We start from the raw sequence: 15,298 nt of genomic DNA, 5'->3' as shown, positions 1-15,298 counted from the left end.
TCACTTGAGAGCTTGAATCACCAAGTTGGACGCTAGCCTGAGGGATGGTGATGGATTTGTAAGCCATCAGTTTGTTCTCTGCATTTCCTCATTTGTATTACGGTGTAGACCTGTTGACCCCCAAATTCCAGTTCTCCCAAGGAATCTCTGCCAAGGCATCACCTTCCAAAGTCTGTTGCATGGAACCTTGAGTTCCTCAAGTGTTAATGGGTATAAGAAACAAAAGAGGGGGGAAGTGATACATGGCCAAATAAATATGGGAAAATACTGACCAGCCCGAATGGCTCATTCAACAAGCTGCTTAACTTCAAGACTTTCTGGAGCGTTAGATGTATTAATGTCTGTTGTGAGGTTCTGAGAGAGAGAAATAGAGACCATGATTCCCAAGGTTTAGCCGTGGTGCCTGGCTGAACATCACTAGGATTCGGCAGTCATGGTGATGATGCCTGAACGTGCATTCCCAGTTCAAGAGCCTTGTCAAATTATGATACATCAGAAAATGGAAATACTAAGGTGCTTTACCAAAGATACATATTTAATCACACTATGGTAAACGTGGTTATACAGCAAAATATGTATTTGGCTTTTTAATCTGTGTTAACAGTGGTTATCTCTGGATGGGAGATTGTGGGCATTCCTTAGTGTTTTTTTGGTGTGTCAGTATTTCCCACAGTTAACATTATTTTAAATTGTTATAAAAAAAAATTGTGATACAGATGTTAGGTGCTTCCTGCTCAGATCTCTGTGACATGGGCCAGTATCTCTGGGACTTGAGCCCAGTGGCCAGGCACTCACAGGAGTTTTGTCCTCCCTGGGCCGAGCCTCCTCTCCCTTCCCAGGGAGCTCATGACAGTCTGTTCTCCCCAGCGCCTGCTATTACTGCTGCAAGACAAAGACAAGGAGGTGGAAGAGCTCCTCCAGGAAATACAATGTGAGAAGGTACCATCCCCGACAGTCGCTCCTCCGTATGGGCTGGGAGAGTGCCCTCTCCCAGGTCGTGGGTAGAGTGCGCTCTGGAATCGCAGAGCTGGGTTCAAATCCTGGCTCTGTCACTTTCTCCGTCTCTCCAAAGGCTCAAGCAAAGACAGCATCTGAGCTTTCCAAGTCCATGGAGACCATGCGGGGGCATTTGCAAGCACAGCTTCGGTGCAAAGAGGCGGAGAACAGTCGCCTGTGTATGCAGATCAAGGTACCTGCTTGGCCCCACTGATGGGAAAGGGAGAGGGCAGTGCCTGGCGGTCCAGGGGCCATGGCCTGGCCAAGGTGCTCATGTTCAGGATTTGCCCCCAAAGGTTTAGGGGGCACTGCTGCCAAAGCACTCTGAGCCAGTGGCAAGGGATACTCTGGGCCAGGGGCAAGAGCAGGGGTTTGGGTGTTCTTCCCAGCAGTGACCAGTTGGGTGCCATGCTTCTGAGCCAGTCACTTAATCCCTTAGGCCTCCAGTTCTCCTAACTACCCATGGGGTGGGTAGAGGGTTGGCGGGGGGCTGACGTCTTTGAGCCAGGGACCCTCTAAGGTCACAGCTCTGCTGAGTAACTGAGGAATATCTCTGACTACTGTACTGGGAGTTCAGGGAAGGATGCCAGGATGTTAAGATAGAGTTCTATCTTAACATTAAGAACCAGTGGGTTCCGTAATGGGAGAGGTGCTGTGGGAAACTGGGCAGGGCCCTCACATCTCTGGTCTGCATTGCCTCCCACACAGTTGACCTGATTTCTCTCTTCCTCATTCCTCCTTTTTGCTGCCTCCCCACCCCGCCTCACCCTGCCCCGGACTTCTTGTCTCTCTCCTCTGTCTCTCCTCCACCATTGTCCCTGTCTCCCAGAACCTGGAGCGCAGCGGGAACCAGCACAAGGCGGAAGTGGAGGCCATCATGGAGCAGCTGAAGGAACTGAAGCAGAAGGGAGAACGAGACAAAGAGTCCTTGAAGAAAGCCATCCGAGCCCAAAAAGAGAGAGCCGAGAAGAGCGAGGAGTATGCTGAGCAGCTGCACGTGCAACTTGCCGACAAGGTAGCAGCCTCCCTGAGGAGGGCAGGCTGACGAGGAAGGGAAGGAGGGGTGGGGCGGTGGATAGGCGAGGAGTGGATGGGCAGGTGGAGGTGAAAAGCTCAAGAGAGGTGGCTGGGCAGGCAAATGGAGAAATAGATGGCAGTGGAGAGGGTGAATGAGCTGGGAGGACGGGTGGCTGGCTGGAGGAAGAGGCAGTCAGGGAGTTAACAGCTAAAAGGGTGGTGATGGGGGAGGGCGGCTGGCTGGAGACAAGTGGAGGGTTTGTGGGACATTCTAACCGCATCAGTATCACAGGTGGGAGTGATGGTTATGGATTTGCAGTCAGGGTGCATGTGATGCTGGAAACGGAAAAGTAGCATCTGGCTCCTGCTTTAGTCTCAGTGCTTCTAGAAAGGAATTGCAGGAGGGGGTTTATGTTATCAGGGTGAGGGGTGTGGCCTGGGATGACCCTCAGCTCCCTTGGCCTCAGTGCTGACACCTGACCAATGGACCCTGTCTACTGTCCCCTATTCCCAGGATCTTTATGTTGCTGAAGCTTTATCCACTCTGGAGTCATGGAGGAGCCGCTATAACCAAGTTGTAAAAGACAAAGGAGACCTTGAGCTGGAAATTATTGTCCTGAACGAGTATGTCTGTGTGAGGAGAGGGCATGGGGCCAATTGGAGGAGGGGGTGAGCCGGTGCATGGTGCCAGGCATCTGAGGCAGCTCGCGTGGGCCACACGGGTGCCATCTGGTCTCCTCTGGTCCAGGGCTGCACTGGACTGGCCGAGGTAGGCCCTGGTTCCAGCCCTGTCCCAGGGTCCTGCCCCCTGGTGGGCACTATGAAGAGGCCTTCTCTGCTCAAACCTGGGCCAGAGCGGGGCCCTAACCTGCACAGCAGGGAAACAAGCCCAGCCTCAGTGGTGTCCTCCTTCCAGTTCTTGGGGGACAGGGCAGCTGGTTTCTGCCTTCACCCTGTCTTCTCTCAGCTTCTCTTTGTCTGCCAGTCAGTAGGTCAGAGGTACGGCCTGGGAGTAGGGGGCACAAGTGGCCTTAAGTTGAAGGTGACTGAACACACCTTCCTCGTCACTGGTGGACTATCAACAGTGACCATTCTCCGGCTCAGCCGAATTCATGTGTTCATTCATTTGTTTATTGAGCAGCTACTATGTACCAGGCTGTGTATTGACCTTTAAGGTTACAGCAGTTACAGATGTACTGTAAGGCTTCTGGGAGGCGGGTGGTAAGGGAGGTAGACCTTAAAGGCTATTGTATGAAAGCGGGCTACCTGGGAACGCCATGTACAGATGAAAGGGATCACGGAAGACATGTCCTGAGACATGACCTTTAAGGTTACAGCAGTTAAAAAATAAATGCATTGCCTTCCCCATGGTGCCTTCCCCACTTATGCCGGGCACTACCCTTGGGATTCTCCATCTAGTGGGAAAAAATGGATAGTTAGGGCAGAAGGATCTGAGGTACAGATGAAAGGGATCACGGAAGACATGTCCTGAGGTGGGATGTCTGAACTGGGCTTTTCAGGTTGAGCTGGCGTTTGCTGGTGAAGCAATAGAATGCGTTTGCTTGGGCCTAGTTAGTACTTGCAAAACATTTGCTGAATGACGAACTCTAATTTCTCAATACTCAAAAAAAAAGGAGCCGTGTGCCTTTTTACTGCTTTGTGGCACCTGCCCTCACCCAGGGGAGATGGAACCCCAGTGCGATGTGTGTGTGAGGGAGATGGATGCCTGGGGGCACCCCTGACCTCTGAGCCTGGGAGTTCTGTCCTGACTTCAGTTCCTGATGGGCTAAGAGATCAGGAACTACTTTGGGGAGCTGGGAAGGGACTGCACCCGTGGCCCTTGTCTTCAGACAGTGTCTCAGCCTTGTGGGACGATTAGAACAGAGAAGGCTTCTGGGAGGCGGGTGGTAAGGGAGGTAGATCTTAAAGGCCACTGTATGAGAGCGGCTACCTGGGAACGCCATGGGCGCCAACGCGGGGCAGCTGCCCTTCGCAGTGGAGACTGGGAGCAGGCCGGGTGCCAAGGAGAGGAGGGACATGGGTGACCTGGGAAGGAAGCCCAGGCCCCACTCCACACAAAGACGCAGGCTGCTCATAGCCCGCGGGCTTGATTGTGTCTGCTTTCGCTTTGTGACCTTCCAGCCGGGTGACAGATCTCGTAAACCAACAACAGACCTTGGAGGAGAAGATGCGGGAAGACCGGGACAGCCTGGTGGAGAGACTACATCGGCAGACCGCCGAGTATTCCGCGTTCAAACTAGAGAACGAGAGGCTGAAGGTGGGTCGTGAGAGCCAGGCCCGGGACATTCGGGTAGAGAGCAGATGGCTGGGCACTCCTGGTTGGGCCCAGAGATGACCGCCGGGATCTCCCAAGGGCCTGGAGGCAGCAGTGGGCTAAGAGGGCTTCCTCTGGAGTCGGGGAGACCCAGATTCAAGTCCTGACCAAACCTTGTGGAGTTGCAGGACCTGAACAGGATGTCTGCCTTGCTGTCGCTGCAGTTTCCTTAGGGGGAGGAAGTGAGGTCCTGCGTGGAGGGTGAGGCGGGTGAAGTGCCCCACGTGACATTCAGCCCATGCATGTGAGGTCGATCTGACCTTGAAGTTAACACTGATGCTCCTGGCGCACTGCTGGGACCATCCACTTGCATTCACTCTCACTGTAACCTCCCAATAATGTGATAATTACTCCATTTTCTAGAATAAGGAGACTGCTTAGAGCAAGTTTAAGTTTCTTGCCAAGAGTCTGCCCTTGGAAGTATTGGGAGTTTGGATTTGAACTTCAGTCTGACTCTGGGGCTGTAACCACTAGCTTTTAACCACTCACTTTACACCCTCCAGCAACCCGGTGGTGAGAGGCAGCGAACAGAGGTTGACATTGCAGAGCCAGGTTTGATCTTGCTTTTTAACTGATCTGGGCAGTAGTGTCTTTTGTTTTGTTTTTTTTTTTACTGATTTTTGTTAAGATAGATAGATTTAAGGAAGTATAATATAGAAAGGTACACAAAACAGACGTACTTTGTCCACCAGTCACCCTGATGGAACCTTAAAGCCAGCCACCCCGGTGACCTCACCTAGTTACAAACATCCGCTGCTAACGGAATGGTTGTCCTGACTCTGTCACTCCAGATGAGTTGGCCTGGTTTTGAACTCTGAGCCTGGCCCTTGTGGCTTTTCCTCGGCGTTCTGTTTGTGGAAGTTATCCACGTCGTGTGTGGTGGTGCATCCGTCTCTGTGCCGTGCATTGTGCCATTGTAGGAATTATACCACGACACGCTTGTCCATTCTGCTGTCGATGGATGTCCGGCGGTACAGCTTCCTATACCTTGAAGTAGAAATGCTCGGTCAGTAGGTGGTATGGTGACCTTCGGTAGGTGCCCGCGAACAGTAAAGCTGGGTGTACAGGTCTCCAGGCTTATCAGGGGCGTGTGAGAAACGTGCTCCGTGTCTCCGCAGCAGCGCTTGGTGGTGTCCGTCTTTTTCATTTTAAAAAGGTGGGAGAGCGCTCGTGTCACTGGTTGCCGTGCAAGTGTTGGACAAGTGACAGACAAGCCCACGCCTGACAGTTAACTAGGGTATTATTTGAAGGCCGGTATGTCTGTGTGGTGAGATACAGTGTGGCTCTTCAGAATGTTTGTAGAAGTATATTTTCCCAGACATTAATTACAAAGGCAATCATAATTACAAAGGTAAAATATGCTTATATGAAAGTTGAAAACATCACAGAAATGTGATGGCAGAACTGAAGGTCTCTGTTAACTGTATATGTACATTTATTCCAGTTTTTTTACTCTGATAGTAACCTGCATATTCAAACATATGCACATTCATCCTTCCATCTGTTATTCTGCAGCTTGATTTTCCCACTCAACCACATTTCATGGATATCTTTTTTATCTTTTGCTTTCTTTCTTTTAAATGAGTGCTTATTATTTTATTGAGATACCATGACTTTATTTTGTCCCATCTGCTAAGGTGAGCATTTATTGATGAGAGAAGTAGTTCTCAACATACTTGTTAATTGAAGAGTTTGTTGCAAAGCACTGGATATAATATAATCCCATGCTTACTAGAAAAAATAAAATATCTACACAGCTATCAATATATAGCCATATACTAAGGAATCATGATTTGTTTTTCTGGGTTTTATCTCCATTTTCTTTAATGATAATATGTTGCCTTTTTCTCGTTTTTTTCTTTATTTTGGTCATGCCCTGAGGCATTCGGATCTTAGTTTCCTAAAGATCAAATCCTGGCTCCCAGGAGTGAAAGTGCTGAATCCTAACCATGGGACTGCCAAGGAATTCCCAATAATGCATTGCTTTTGTGATAAGAACAGGAAAACATGGGAATCTCTTATTTTCATCTGTCTTCACTTGAGTTGGTCATATTGGGAAGCCCTGCCTTGGTGCCTCTCTGAGGAAACCTGCTGGCAGGGGTCGAGTAGGTGGGGCTTCCCTTTGCCAGCCCCTCAGAGTAGGAGTCAGGGCTTGGTTTGGCCACCTGCTCCAGGACCTTTCCTGCTGGTTACCCACTAGCCGGTTAACCTTGATCTGGTTCCCTTCTAGGCTAGCTTCGCCCCAATGGAGGACAAGCTCAACCAGGCGCACATCGAGGTCCAGCAGCTGAAGGCATCAGTTAAGAACTATGAGGGAATGATTGACAACTATAAGAGTCAGGTAGGCTGTCCGGTGTCAGCGGCCCTGCCAGGGCAGCAGCGCCTCCTGCTATGGAGGGAGGTTCACCCCAAGGCCTCCCCCCAAAAAGGTGTCTGTTTGTTTTTTTTTCACCAAAACTTGGCTCTGCCCAAGATGGCCCAATGCTTTGTTGGTTCCCAGGTGATGAAGACCAGACTGGAGGCTGATGAAGTGGCTGCCCAGCTGGAACGCTGTGACAAAGAGAACAAGATCCTTAAAGATGAGATGAACAAAGAGATTGAAGCGGTATTGCTCCCTGTGCTCGCCTTCTTCCCCTCCCCAGTCCTGGGCCTGCAGTCTGTCCCTCCTGTCTCCTTGACGCTCTCCGATGTGCTTCTCATCTCTTCTCTCTCCTGCTTCCTCGTTATTCCTCTTTCTCATCCTGGTTTTCCTTAAAAAAAAAAAATTTCCCCTGCTTGGAACATTCAGGTGGATTCAGATCCACAGATCTGTCAGGCCTTAGGTGTGCCTGTTGCATGCCTTCTTTGTGATGTTTTAATTTTGTGCCAACCAAAAAATTGCCTCCTGTCCCCTTCCCCGCCAAAAAGCATTATTATTCTAGAGACAGCTTGGCTGTCTGGAAGCAAAGAGATCATCTTAATAGTGATCTTGGAGACAGATTGAGTCCAGGCTCAGCCACTACCTGGCTGCATATCCTTGGACACGTTACTGCCCCTCTGCAGTCCTTAGGCTCCTCCTTAATACAAGGATGGGTGAAGACCAGATAGGTGATAGCTTTCCCTCTGACCCAGAGTGTTGTGACTGCCTTCCTAGGAGCTTTTGGGTTACACTAGACTTGAATCCTGGCTCTGCCAGTTCCTAACTGAGTGACCTTGGGCAAGTGATCCTTTGATCCTCAGAGTCTTTAGGTGGGGCCAGCAGCACCTACTGTGTTAAGTTGTGTGAATTCAGGGAGTAACGCCTGGGTCCTGGAGTTTGTTACATGGTCACCATTATTCTTCAGTGAGTAAAGGAGCAGCAGGCTGCAGTCACCAAGTAGCCAAATGTGTCCCCCCAGAGAACACCTAAGATGTTTTTAGTGGCCTGCCGGGAGGCTGCACTTCTGCCCGTGGGCCTTGCAGGACCCCTTCCAGGGGCCTGAGGGCGGCCTTGCCACACTCCCAAGGATTCTGTTTGGCTGCTGCAGCCACCAGGCCCTTCCCAACTGTGGGCTCCTCTCTCCCACTCCAGGCACGGAGGCAGTTCCAGTCCCAGCTGGCTGACCTGCAGCAGCTGCCCGATATCCTTAAGATCACAGAGGCTAAACTGGCTGAGTGCCAGGATCAGCTGCAGGGCTATGAGCGGAAGAACATTGACCTCACAGCCATCATATCAGACCTGCGCAGCCGGGTAAGGGACTGGCAGAAAGGGTCCCACGAACTGGCCCGAGCAGGGGCCCGCTTACCAAGATGAGCTGCACGCGCGCGCCGCCCCCCGCCCCCCAAGGGAGGACCACTTCCTTTTTCTTGGCTGCCGCTTTCTGAAAGGAGTGAGCTATCATCAGTGCTGTGAAATAAAAGTCTGGTGTGCCAAATGCCTTGTGTTTGCACAAAGTGATTGTAGTTATAGGAGCTGCCGGGCCCTCCTGCTCTCGCCGCTCCCCGAGTGCTCCAAGTCTCCGCCGGCCTTGCCCTTCAACGCTCTGCTGCTGTCCTCAAGCCTCATGCCACCAGCGGACACCAAGCCATAGGTTTTCTTTGTCTCCGTCTTTCTCTTGCTTTAGCTGCCTTTCCCTAGTCTGAATAGACCCCTTGCCTGAGCTTCTGTCCCAACAGAGGACTGCTTTTCTCCCAGAGGTAATCTGCCTTTGGGTGCCTGGAACCAAGCCGGCAAGGTCTAAGAAACGGTACGCTTCTCATCTGCACTGTGACCTTGGGCGAGACCCTTCCCCTGTCTACACCTGCGTCCTTGCAGTAACGGTGGAAGTAGCTGCCATTTTTTGAGCATGTGCTCTGTGCTCCGGCATTCTCTCATTTAATTCTCCCAGTAACTTTGCAAAGGGTCTTATTTTCCCCATTTCACAAAAAGCAGCCAAGGGCAGAGAGGGGGAGAAGTCATTTCCTGAGGTCACAGGTCACACTCTCCTGAACTAATGCTTCTCAACAGGGACTGGAAGCCAGCCAGCTCTGTCTGGTTCCCAAGCCCATGTTCTTAGTACTTGAAATCACCTGCCTACTCTTGAACCTGAGTGTACTCAGGACCTTTCAGGCCTGGATGTCTGAGTCTTCTGGATAACTTCTCAAACCTGCCAGTCTGAAGGACTTGATAGATTTCCTATGGCCTTGCTTGCAGTGGTCCCCAGTTAAGGAGAATGACATCAGCAGTCCCACCAACATCCTTGGTAAAGCTCGGTAGTGGGTTGCGTGGACCAGTTAGGCCTGCTGTCTGCTTCTGCCTTATGTCTGCCCAGATCCTACTGACTGGCCTCTCCTGAACCAGACTGTGTCGTCATGGCTATTCAGGATCGAAGCTGGCTTCTCTCAGCGTGGGAGAGCCTTCGATCTCGGGGGTTGGGCCTAACCTGTCCCCACTCTCCTCTCTCCTCCAGGTTGTGCGTTGAGACTTGGATGCCTGCTGAGGGCAGCGTGCCTCTCTCCTGGGTGTGGATGACAGGTCACAGGGATAAGGGAGGGCTGTACCTGGAGGTTCTTTTGTAAACCAGTCTGTGTTCTTGTCATTTTAGATCGAACACCAGGGGGACAAGCTGGAGATGGCGAGAGAGAAACATCAGGCTTCCCAGAAAGAAAATAAACAGCTGAGTCTGAAGGTGGATGAACTGGAGAGGTTAGAGGCACTTGGTCCAATCTCTGTCCTCTTCCTAGGACCTGGACTTTTCAGCCACTTAGCTGCTTTGGGCTCAGTGTGCAGAAATGTTTGAGGGACTCGAGGCCCTGGAAGGTACTAGGCAGACCTCAGAGGAAAAGCTGTTTCCACTGCAGTGGTAAGCATTGTGGGAGAGAGGAAGGTGGTCTCTGGCCAGAGGGGATGCTCCATGACAGTGTGATCAAGATCAGACCACCCAGTGGTGGTCCAATGGTTAAGACTCTGCGCTTCACTGCAGGGAACCTGGGTTCGATACCTGCTCGGGGAACTAAGGTCCTGCATGCTTCATAGTGTGGCCAAGAAATAAAAAGAAAAATTAAGAAAAGGATCAGGCCACCCATAGGCACCACCTATCAGAAAGGCATGCTTCATCCAAGCAAACCAGCAGGGCCAGGTGCTGCAGTGGGAGACACTCCCCCACATTCTGCTCTTTATTCCTGGTCACCCTTCCCAAGACCTTTCTGATCTATTCCCTGTTACTTACGGTCTACTGGAGGCAGTCAGGAAAAGAGTTCACATTTTGGAATCAGAATCTTTGGCCTTTGATCACAACTTGGCCACTTTACCTGCATTGTGATCTTGAGCAAATCATTTCATCCTTTTGAACCTCATCACCCTGTTTACTCATCTTGAGAAAGGGAGCAAGGTAGGGAGAAGTCCAGTTCTTGGGGTTGTTGTGTATCTTCCTCGAGATAATCCTCAAAGGGCTTAGCACGTTACCTGGTGTGCAAAATCACGCTGTATAGAATAGTATATATGAGTTGGTATTATCCCCATTTTAGATACAAGGAAACTGAGCTTGGGGAGAGGTTAGGTGACTTGCCCAAGAGCACACAGCTGGTGACTTGCAAAGTTCTTCCTCCCGAGCATTTAGTGTCCATAACATGAGGGTTGGAGCCCTCGTTTCAGTGATGAAAGACTTGGGGAATCCCAGGAGGCTGCAGTTGGCCCAGGTGGCTCACACAGCCTGCCAGCAGGGACTTTAAGCAAGTGGTCTCCCCTGGGCTCCACCTTTACTCTGCTGGCCTCAAAGATGCAGCTGCAAAGTTGCAGGACTTACAGAACTCCTGAGATTGGAAGGTGTTCTGGAAGTGCAGCGGGGACCATGTGTGCACACAAGATGGTCACTGCTGCCCCATGGCTGGTCACAAATGATGTTGAGTGCTCCAGCTGAAGTCCCTTTGCTGAGGGTGGCAGCAGTGAAGAAGTCAGGGGGGTGGGGGTGGGCGTGGGTTTTGGTGACAGACCTACCAGCTGTGGTGACCTTGAGCCAATGACTTCACCTCTCCGTGGGACAGTTGCTTCATTTGTAAAGTGGGGATCAGAATGGAACCCACATTCCTGAGCTGCAAGCTGCCATATCACATGTGATGATACATGTACGCAGCACAGCCCACAGTCAGTCTGTGCTTGCTTCTCCCACTCTCCATACAGCTCCTTGCCGTCATGATGATCAGCAGATTTCTTTGATTTATTCCTGTTATTCCCTGGAGATTCTTGGTGTGGTGTGAACCCGGTCCAGCGTGGCTGGCAGCCCCCAGCTGTGTGGAACAGGACACATAGTGGGACGAGCAGACTCTGACTGAGTGCTTTCACCTAGGAAACTGGAGGCGACCAGTGCCCAGAATATCGAGTTCCTACAGGTGATTGCCAAGAGGGAGGAGGCAATCCACCAGTCCCAGCTGCGACTGGAGGAGAAAACACGGGAATGCGGAACCCTGGCGAGGCAGTTGGAGAGCGCCATTGAAGACGCCAGGAGGCAGGTCAGTCTCACATCTGTTGTTAAGCAGCTCTGCGTCTTTGGGCACATCGCTTAACTTCTCTGAACCTATCTCCTCATCTGAAAAATGGGCATATCGTAGTAGTACCTGCCCCCACAGATTCATCATGAAGATCAAATGAGCAATGATTGTAAAGGACTTGGCACTGGATTCACAACTGCTCCTGTCATTGCTGCCAGAGTGGGCCTCAGACAGGTGTTCCACATCTGAGGTGGTAACTCATGGAGCGTTGGCAAAGGGCAGGTGAAGCAGGCTTGCAGAAGTGGTCTCCGTAGCTAGCTCCCGCCCTGAGGCTGCAGAGAATTCTCCACAGTGAGACCGGTCAGTGGGAGTGGTCCAGCCTCTTCTTTACCAGGTGTCCCCGTGTCAGGTAAGCCAGCCCCACCTCTGTGCTTTCTGGGCAGGTGGAACAAACCAAGGAGCACGCAGCCTCCAAGGAGCGAGCAGCCCAGAACAAGATCCTGGACCTTGAGACCCAGCTGAGCAGGACCAAGACCGAGCTCAGCCAGCTGCGGCGGAGCCGGGACGACGTGAGTCTGGGGGTAGCGGGGGTGGTAGCAGACAAGAAGGGTATGGGTTGAAGGTTGAGCTTCCTGGCGCCTGCAGGGCACTGTGTTCTGTTCTTTTTATGAATATGACATGGTTTTATTTTCCTCCCATCACTTTCCCGTCCCTTCAGGATATTCCAGGCCCCTCCCCTTGTTTATTACCAGCTTTGTTAAGAGGGCATGTACCATAAAACTCTCTCATTCAGATTGTACAATTCAGTAGTTTTGAGTACATTCTGAGTTGTGCAGTTATCACCACAATCCAGGTTGAGAATATTTTCAGAAAGAAAGCGACCCATTAGCAGCCCTCATCCCCTGGCCTCTAGGGGTGGTCTGTTCTGGGCGTCCCACACTGGGCCCCGGCCCGTTCCTCCCCTCAGGCTGATCGCCGCTACCAGAGCCGCCTGCAGGACCTGAAAGACCGCCTGGAGCAGTCGGAGAGCACCAGCCGCAGCATGCAGAACTACGTCCAGTTCCTCAAGTCGTCCTACGCCAATGTGTTTGGGGACGGTCCCTACGCTTCCTACCTGACCAGCTCTCCCATCCGTTCCCGGTCTCCTCCCACCTAAGCTGCTGCTCTTGGGTTAGGGGCTCAGATGGATGCCTTGGCAACGGAGGTGTCGCTAAGCCATATCTGGAAAGCCTGTTGGTTTTCCTCTCTCTCCCTGAGATGAAGTATGTTCAGGATCTTGTCTTAGCTACTAACTCCAGAAAAGTGCCTCGAGCAGCAGGGGATGGAGCCGAACCCACTTAGTTCTCTCCTCTCCGATAGCATCACCTGATGGAAAGTTCTAATTACCCCAACAGGCCTTAAAGCTACTACTATTAGGGTCAGGTTTTAACTCACTGTGATTGGCTCATTCGTTTCTCAGGAGAATATTTGGCCTGGACTTTCCCTCCAGACCGTTTTCCAGCTCTCTTCTATTTGAGGACTCTCTCGGGTTTTCCCTGACCCTAACCAGCAGGAGCTGCTAGGCAGAGGTCCGCACTGCGCCTCACCTTCTCGTGCTGCTTTCCTCATTGCATGGGTACGGTGTCCTCTCCAAGGTGCTCCCCTCCCACTTGTGGCCAAGTTTCCTCAAGGCCACTTGCCCTCACACACTTCCCTACAGACACTCGAGGGTTTATGTTTTACAAGTTCGCCTTGTAAAAGTACAATCCCAGTCTCGTTGATTTTTTTCTTAGCTAGGTTTGTGTCTGTGGAATGCATTTATTCTTGAAATGTATATGTTTTACAAAAGCTTTTATGATCAATATTTAAGTTTCCACGGGATAGTCTCCTTTACCCACACGATCCCTCTTCTAAAAATGATTCAGTAAGACGCTGCAGAAGAGCCAGTAAACGTTTTTTCAGGACGTGGCACATGGAACATTAGGCTCTTTGATTCTGACTGGGTCGGTGCTTTCTCCTCTGCATGCTTTTGCTTTATGATCCTGTGAAAGGTCCGGAGGAGATACATGGCAAGGTGCTGCTCAGTGTGTGAGGGCAGATGGCTTTAGCTCTTAGGAGGAAGATGGGCTGTGTCTGTCTTGCTATTTTTTAAATGTCAATTGCTTTCTGAAAGATGATGGGCTATTTTTGTCCTCCTCACATGTTCCTGTATTTAAAAGAACAACATATTCAGAGAGAAGAGAACACACTTGGTGTTCTGTGCTGAATCCTAACCTTTCCATTCTAGATGGTATTGTCCTCTGGGTGATCAAGTCTTGTTCCCTCTCAGCCATTGTAACCCAGGTCCGAACCTCTGGAGAATCCCCGTGTCCCCCAAAGCAATGGTCCCACACAGGCATCTGGATTGCACTCCCAGAACCGCACCCCCCCACCCTGCCCCAGTTTTGGAGACATTTGTAGTTTACAGCTTTCAATGATTTGTTTTTGTTAGTTTTGTTCTTAAATTTTATCTTCAGCTTTTAATTTTGCCAAGGAATGTCCCTGAAATTACTACTACCAGCTACCATTGCCATAAAACCAAGCCTATTTTCACATCATTAACATAGACTTGAATTTTCATACAATGTATGAAAGATCTTCCTAAGAAAAGACAGTCGACAAACTTACACCAATGTGCATACACTTCTGTATAACTCATCATTATTATCATCAAGCTAATGATAGCCCTTCAGTGTAGGATTCTGCTATCTGCGATGATGCTGTGGGAACGCTCTTTGGTTTCGTGGCTGGGATTCTCCTAACAATGTTTGGTTTTTCTTTGTAAAATATTGTATTACAAAAAGTCCAGAGATTTTGTGAAAATGAAAAATGTTTATATTGCTTCAAACTCGAGAGTTTTCCTTTCTGCCTCAAACTGAGACCCCATGAAATGGGCAAAAGGGTCAAAAGTTAGTGTCCTAGTTAAAGCTGGCCTCAGCAATGATGAGCTTTTCATTTATCGAGATAGATATAATTCACTCTTTTAAAGTGCATAATTCAGTAGTTTTTAATATATTCAAAGTTGTGTGACCCCCACCTTTGTCTTAATTCGCCAACATTTTCATCACACCCAAATGGAACTTCTCCTGAGAAGCCTGTATGCACAGCAAGATGTAACAGAACTGGACATGGAACAATAGACTCGTTCAAAATTGGGAAAGAAGTACATCTAGGCTGTATATTGTCACTCTGCTTATTTAACTTCTACACAGAGTATAACATGCTAAATGCTGGGCTGGATGGTTCACAAGCTGGAATCAAGATAGCCAGGAGAAATATCAACAATCTCAGATATGTAGATGACACCATCCTTATGGCAGAAATTGAAGAGGAACTAAAGAGTCTCTTGATGAAGGTGTAAGAGGAGAGTAAAAAAGCTGTCTTAAAATTCAACATTGAAAAAACTAAGATCACGGCATCCAGTCCTATCAGTTGATGGCAAATAGATGGGGAAAAAGTTCAAACAGTGACAGGTTTTATTTTCTTGGGCTCCAAAATCACTGAGGACTGTGACTGTAGCCATGAAATTAAAAAATGCTTGCTCATTGGAAGAAAAGCTATGACAAACCTAGACAGCATATTAAAAGCAGAGACATCACTTTGCTGACAAAGGTCCATCTAGTCAAAACTATGGTTTTTACAGTAGTCATGTATGGATGTGAGAGTTGGACTATAAAGAAAGCTGAGCGCCTGACGAGTTGATGCTTTTTAACTGTGGTGTTGGAGAAGACTCTTGAGAGTCCCTTGGACTGCGAGGAGATCAAACCAGTTAGTCCTAAAGGAAATCAACCCTGAATATTCCTTGGAAAGACTGATGCTGAAACTGAAGCTCCAATACTTTGGCCACCTGATGCGAAGAGCCAACTCATTGGAAAGGACCCTGTTGCTGGGAAACATTGAGGGCAGGAAGAGAACGGGGCAAGAGGATGAGACGGTTGGATGGCATGTGGAAGCTTAATGCCCTGACTTGGGATGGAACCCAAGCCTCCCCGCCAGTGGAAGGGCACA

The 15,298-nt window shown here is 49.9% G+C and overlaps 1 protein-coding gene across 50 annotated transcripts in view; it reads left to right on the top strand.

Moving 5' to 3' along the window:
* ODF2 (outer dense fiber of sperm tails 2) overlaps positions 1–14,138 on the top strand; it is a 29,364-nt gene extending 15,226 nt beyond the window's left edge. For 44 of the 50 annotated variants that reach the window (XM_086324789.1, XM_086324785.1, XM_086324780.1 and 41 more), the window contains 12 exons: positions 868–939; positions 1,073–1,189; positions 1,826–2,011; positions 2,528–2,637; positions 4,156–4,291; positions 6,579–6,689; positions 6,849–6,953; positions 7,899–8,057; positions 9,391–9,491; positions 11,131–11,293; positions 11,716–11,841; positions 12,240–14,138. In XM_086324789.1, coding sequence (XP_086180915.1) covers positions 868–939; positions 1,073–1,189; positions 1,826–2,011; positions 2,528–2,637; positions 4,156–4,291; positions 6,579–6,689; positions 6,849–6,953; positions 7,899–8,057; positions 9,391–9,491; positions 11,131–11,293; positions 11,716–11,841; positions 12,240–12,428 — 1,575 coding nt within the window. In that variant the 3' untranslated portion in view covers positions 12,429–14,138. Of the gene's footprint in view, positions 1–867; positions 940–1,072; positions 1,190–1,825; positions 2,012–2,527; positions 2,638–4,155; positions 4,292–6,578; positions 6,690–6,848; positions 6,954–7,898; positions 8,242–9,390; positions 9,492–11,130; positions 11,294–11,715; positions 11,842–12,239 lie in introns of those variants that run through there. The other 6 variants (XM_086324820.1, XM_086324819.1, XM_086324818.1 and 3 more) reach the window with 1 other exon arrangement.
* The last annotated feature ends 1,160 nt before the right edge of the window (positions 14,139–15,298 follow it).

This window comes from Bos grunniens, chromosome 11, assembly GCF_055505025.1.
Source record: "Bos grunniens cultivar Pamir isolate PY7600 chromosome 11, Bosgru_T2T1.0, whole genome shotgun sequence".
Taxonomy (NCBI): Eukaryota; Metazoa; Chordata; class Mammalia; order Artiodactyla; family Bovidae; genus Bos; species Bos grunniens.
Note: the sequence above shows the minus strand (reverse complement) of the source record. Positions and strands in the feature narration are given on the sequence as shown.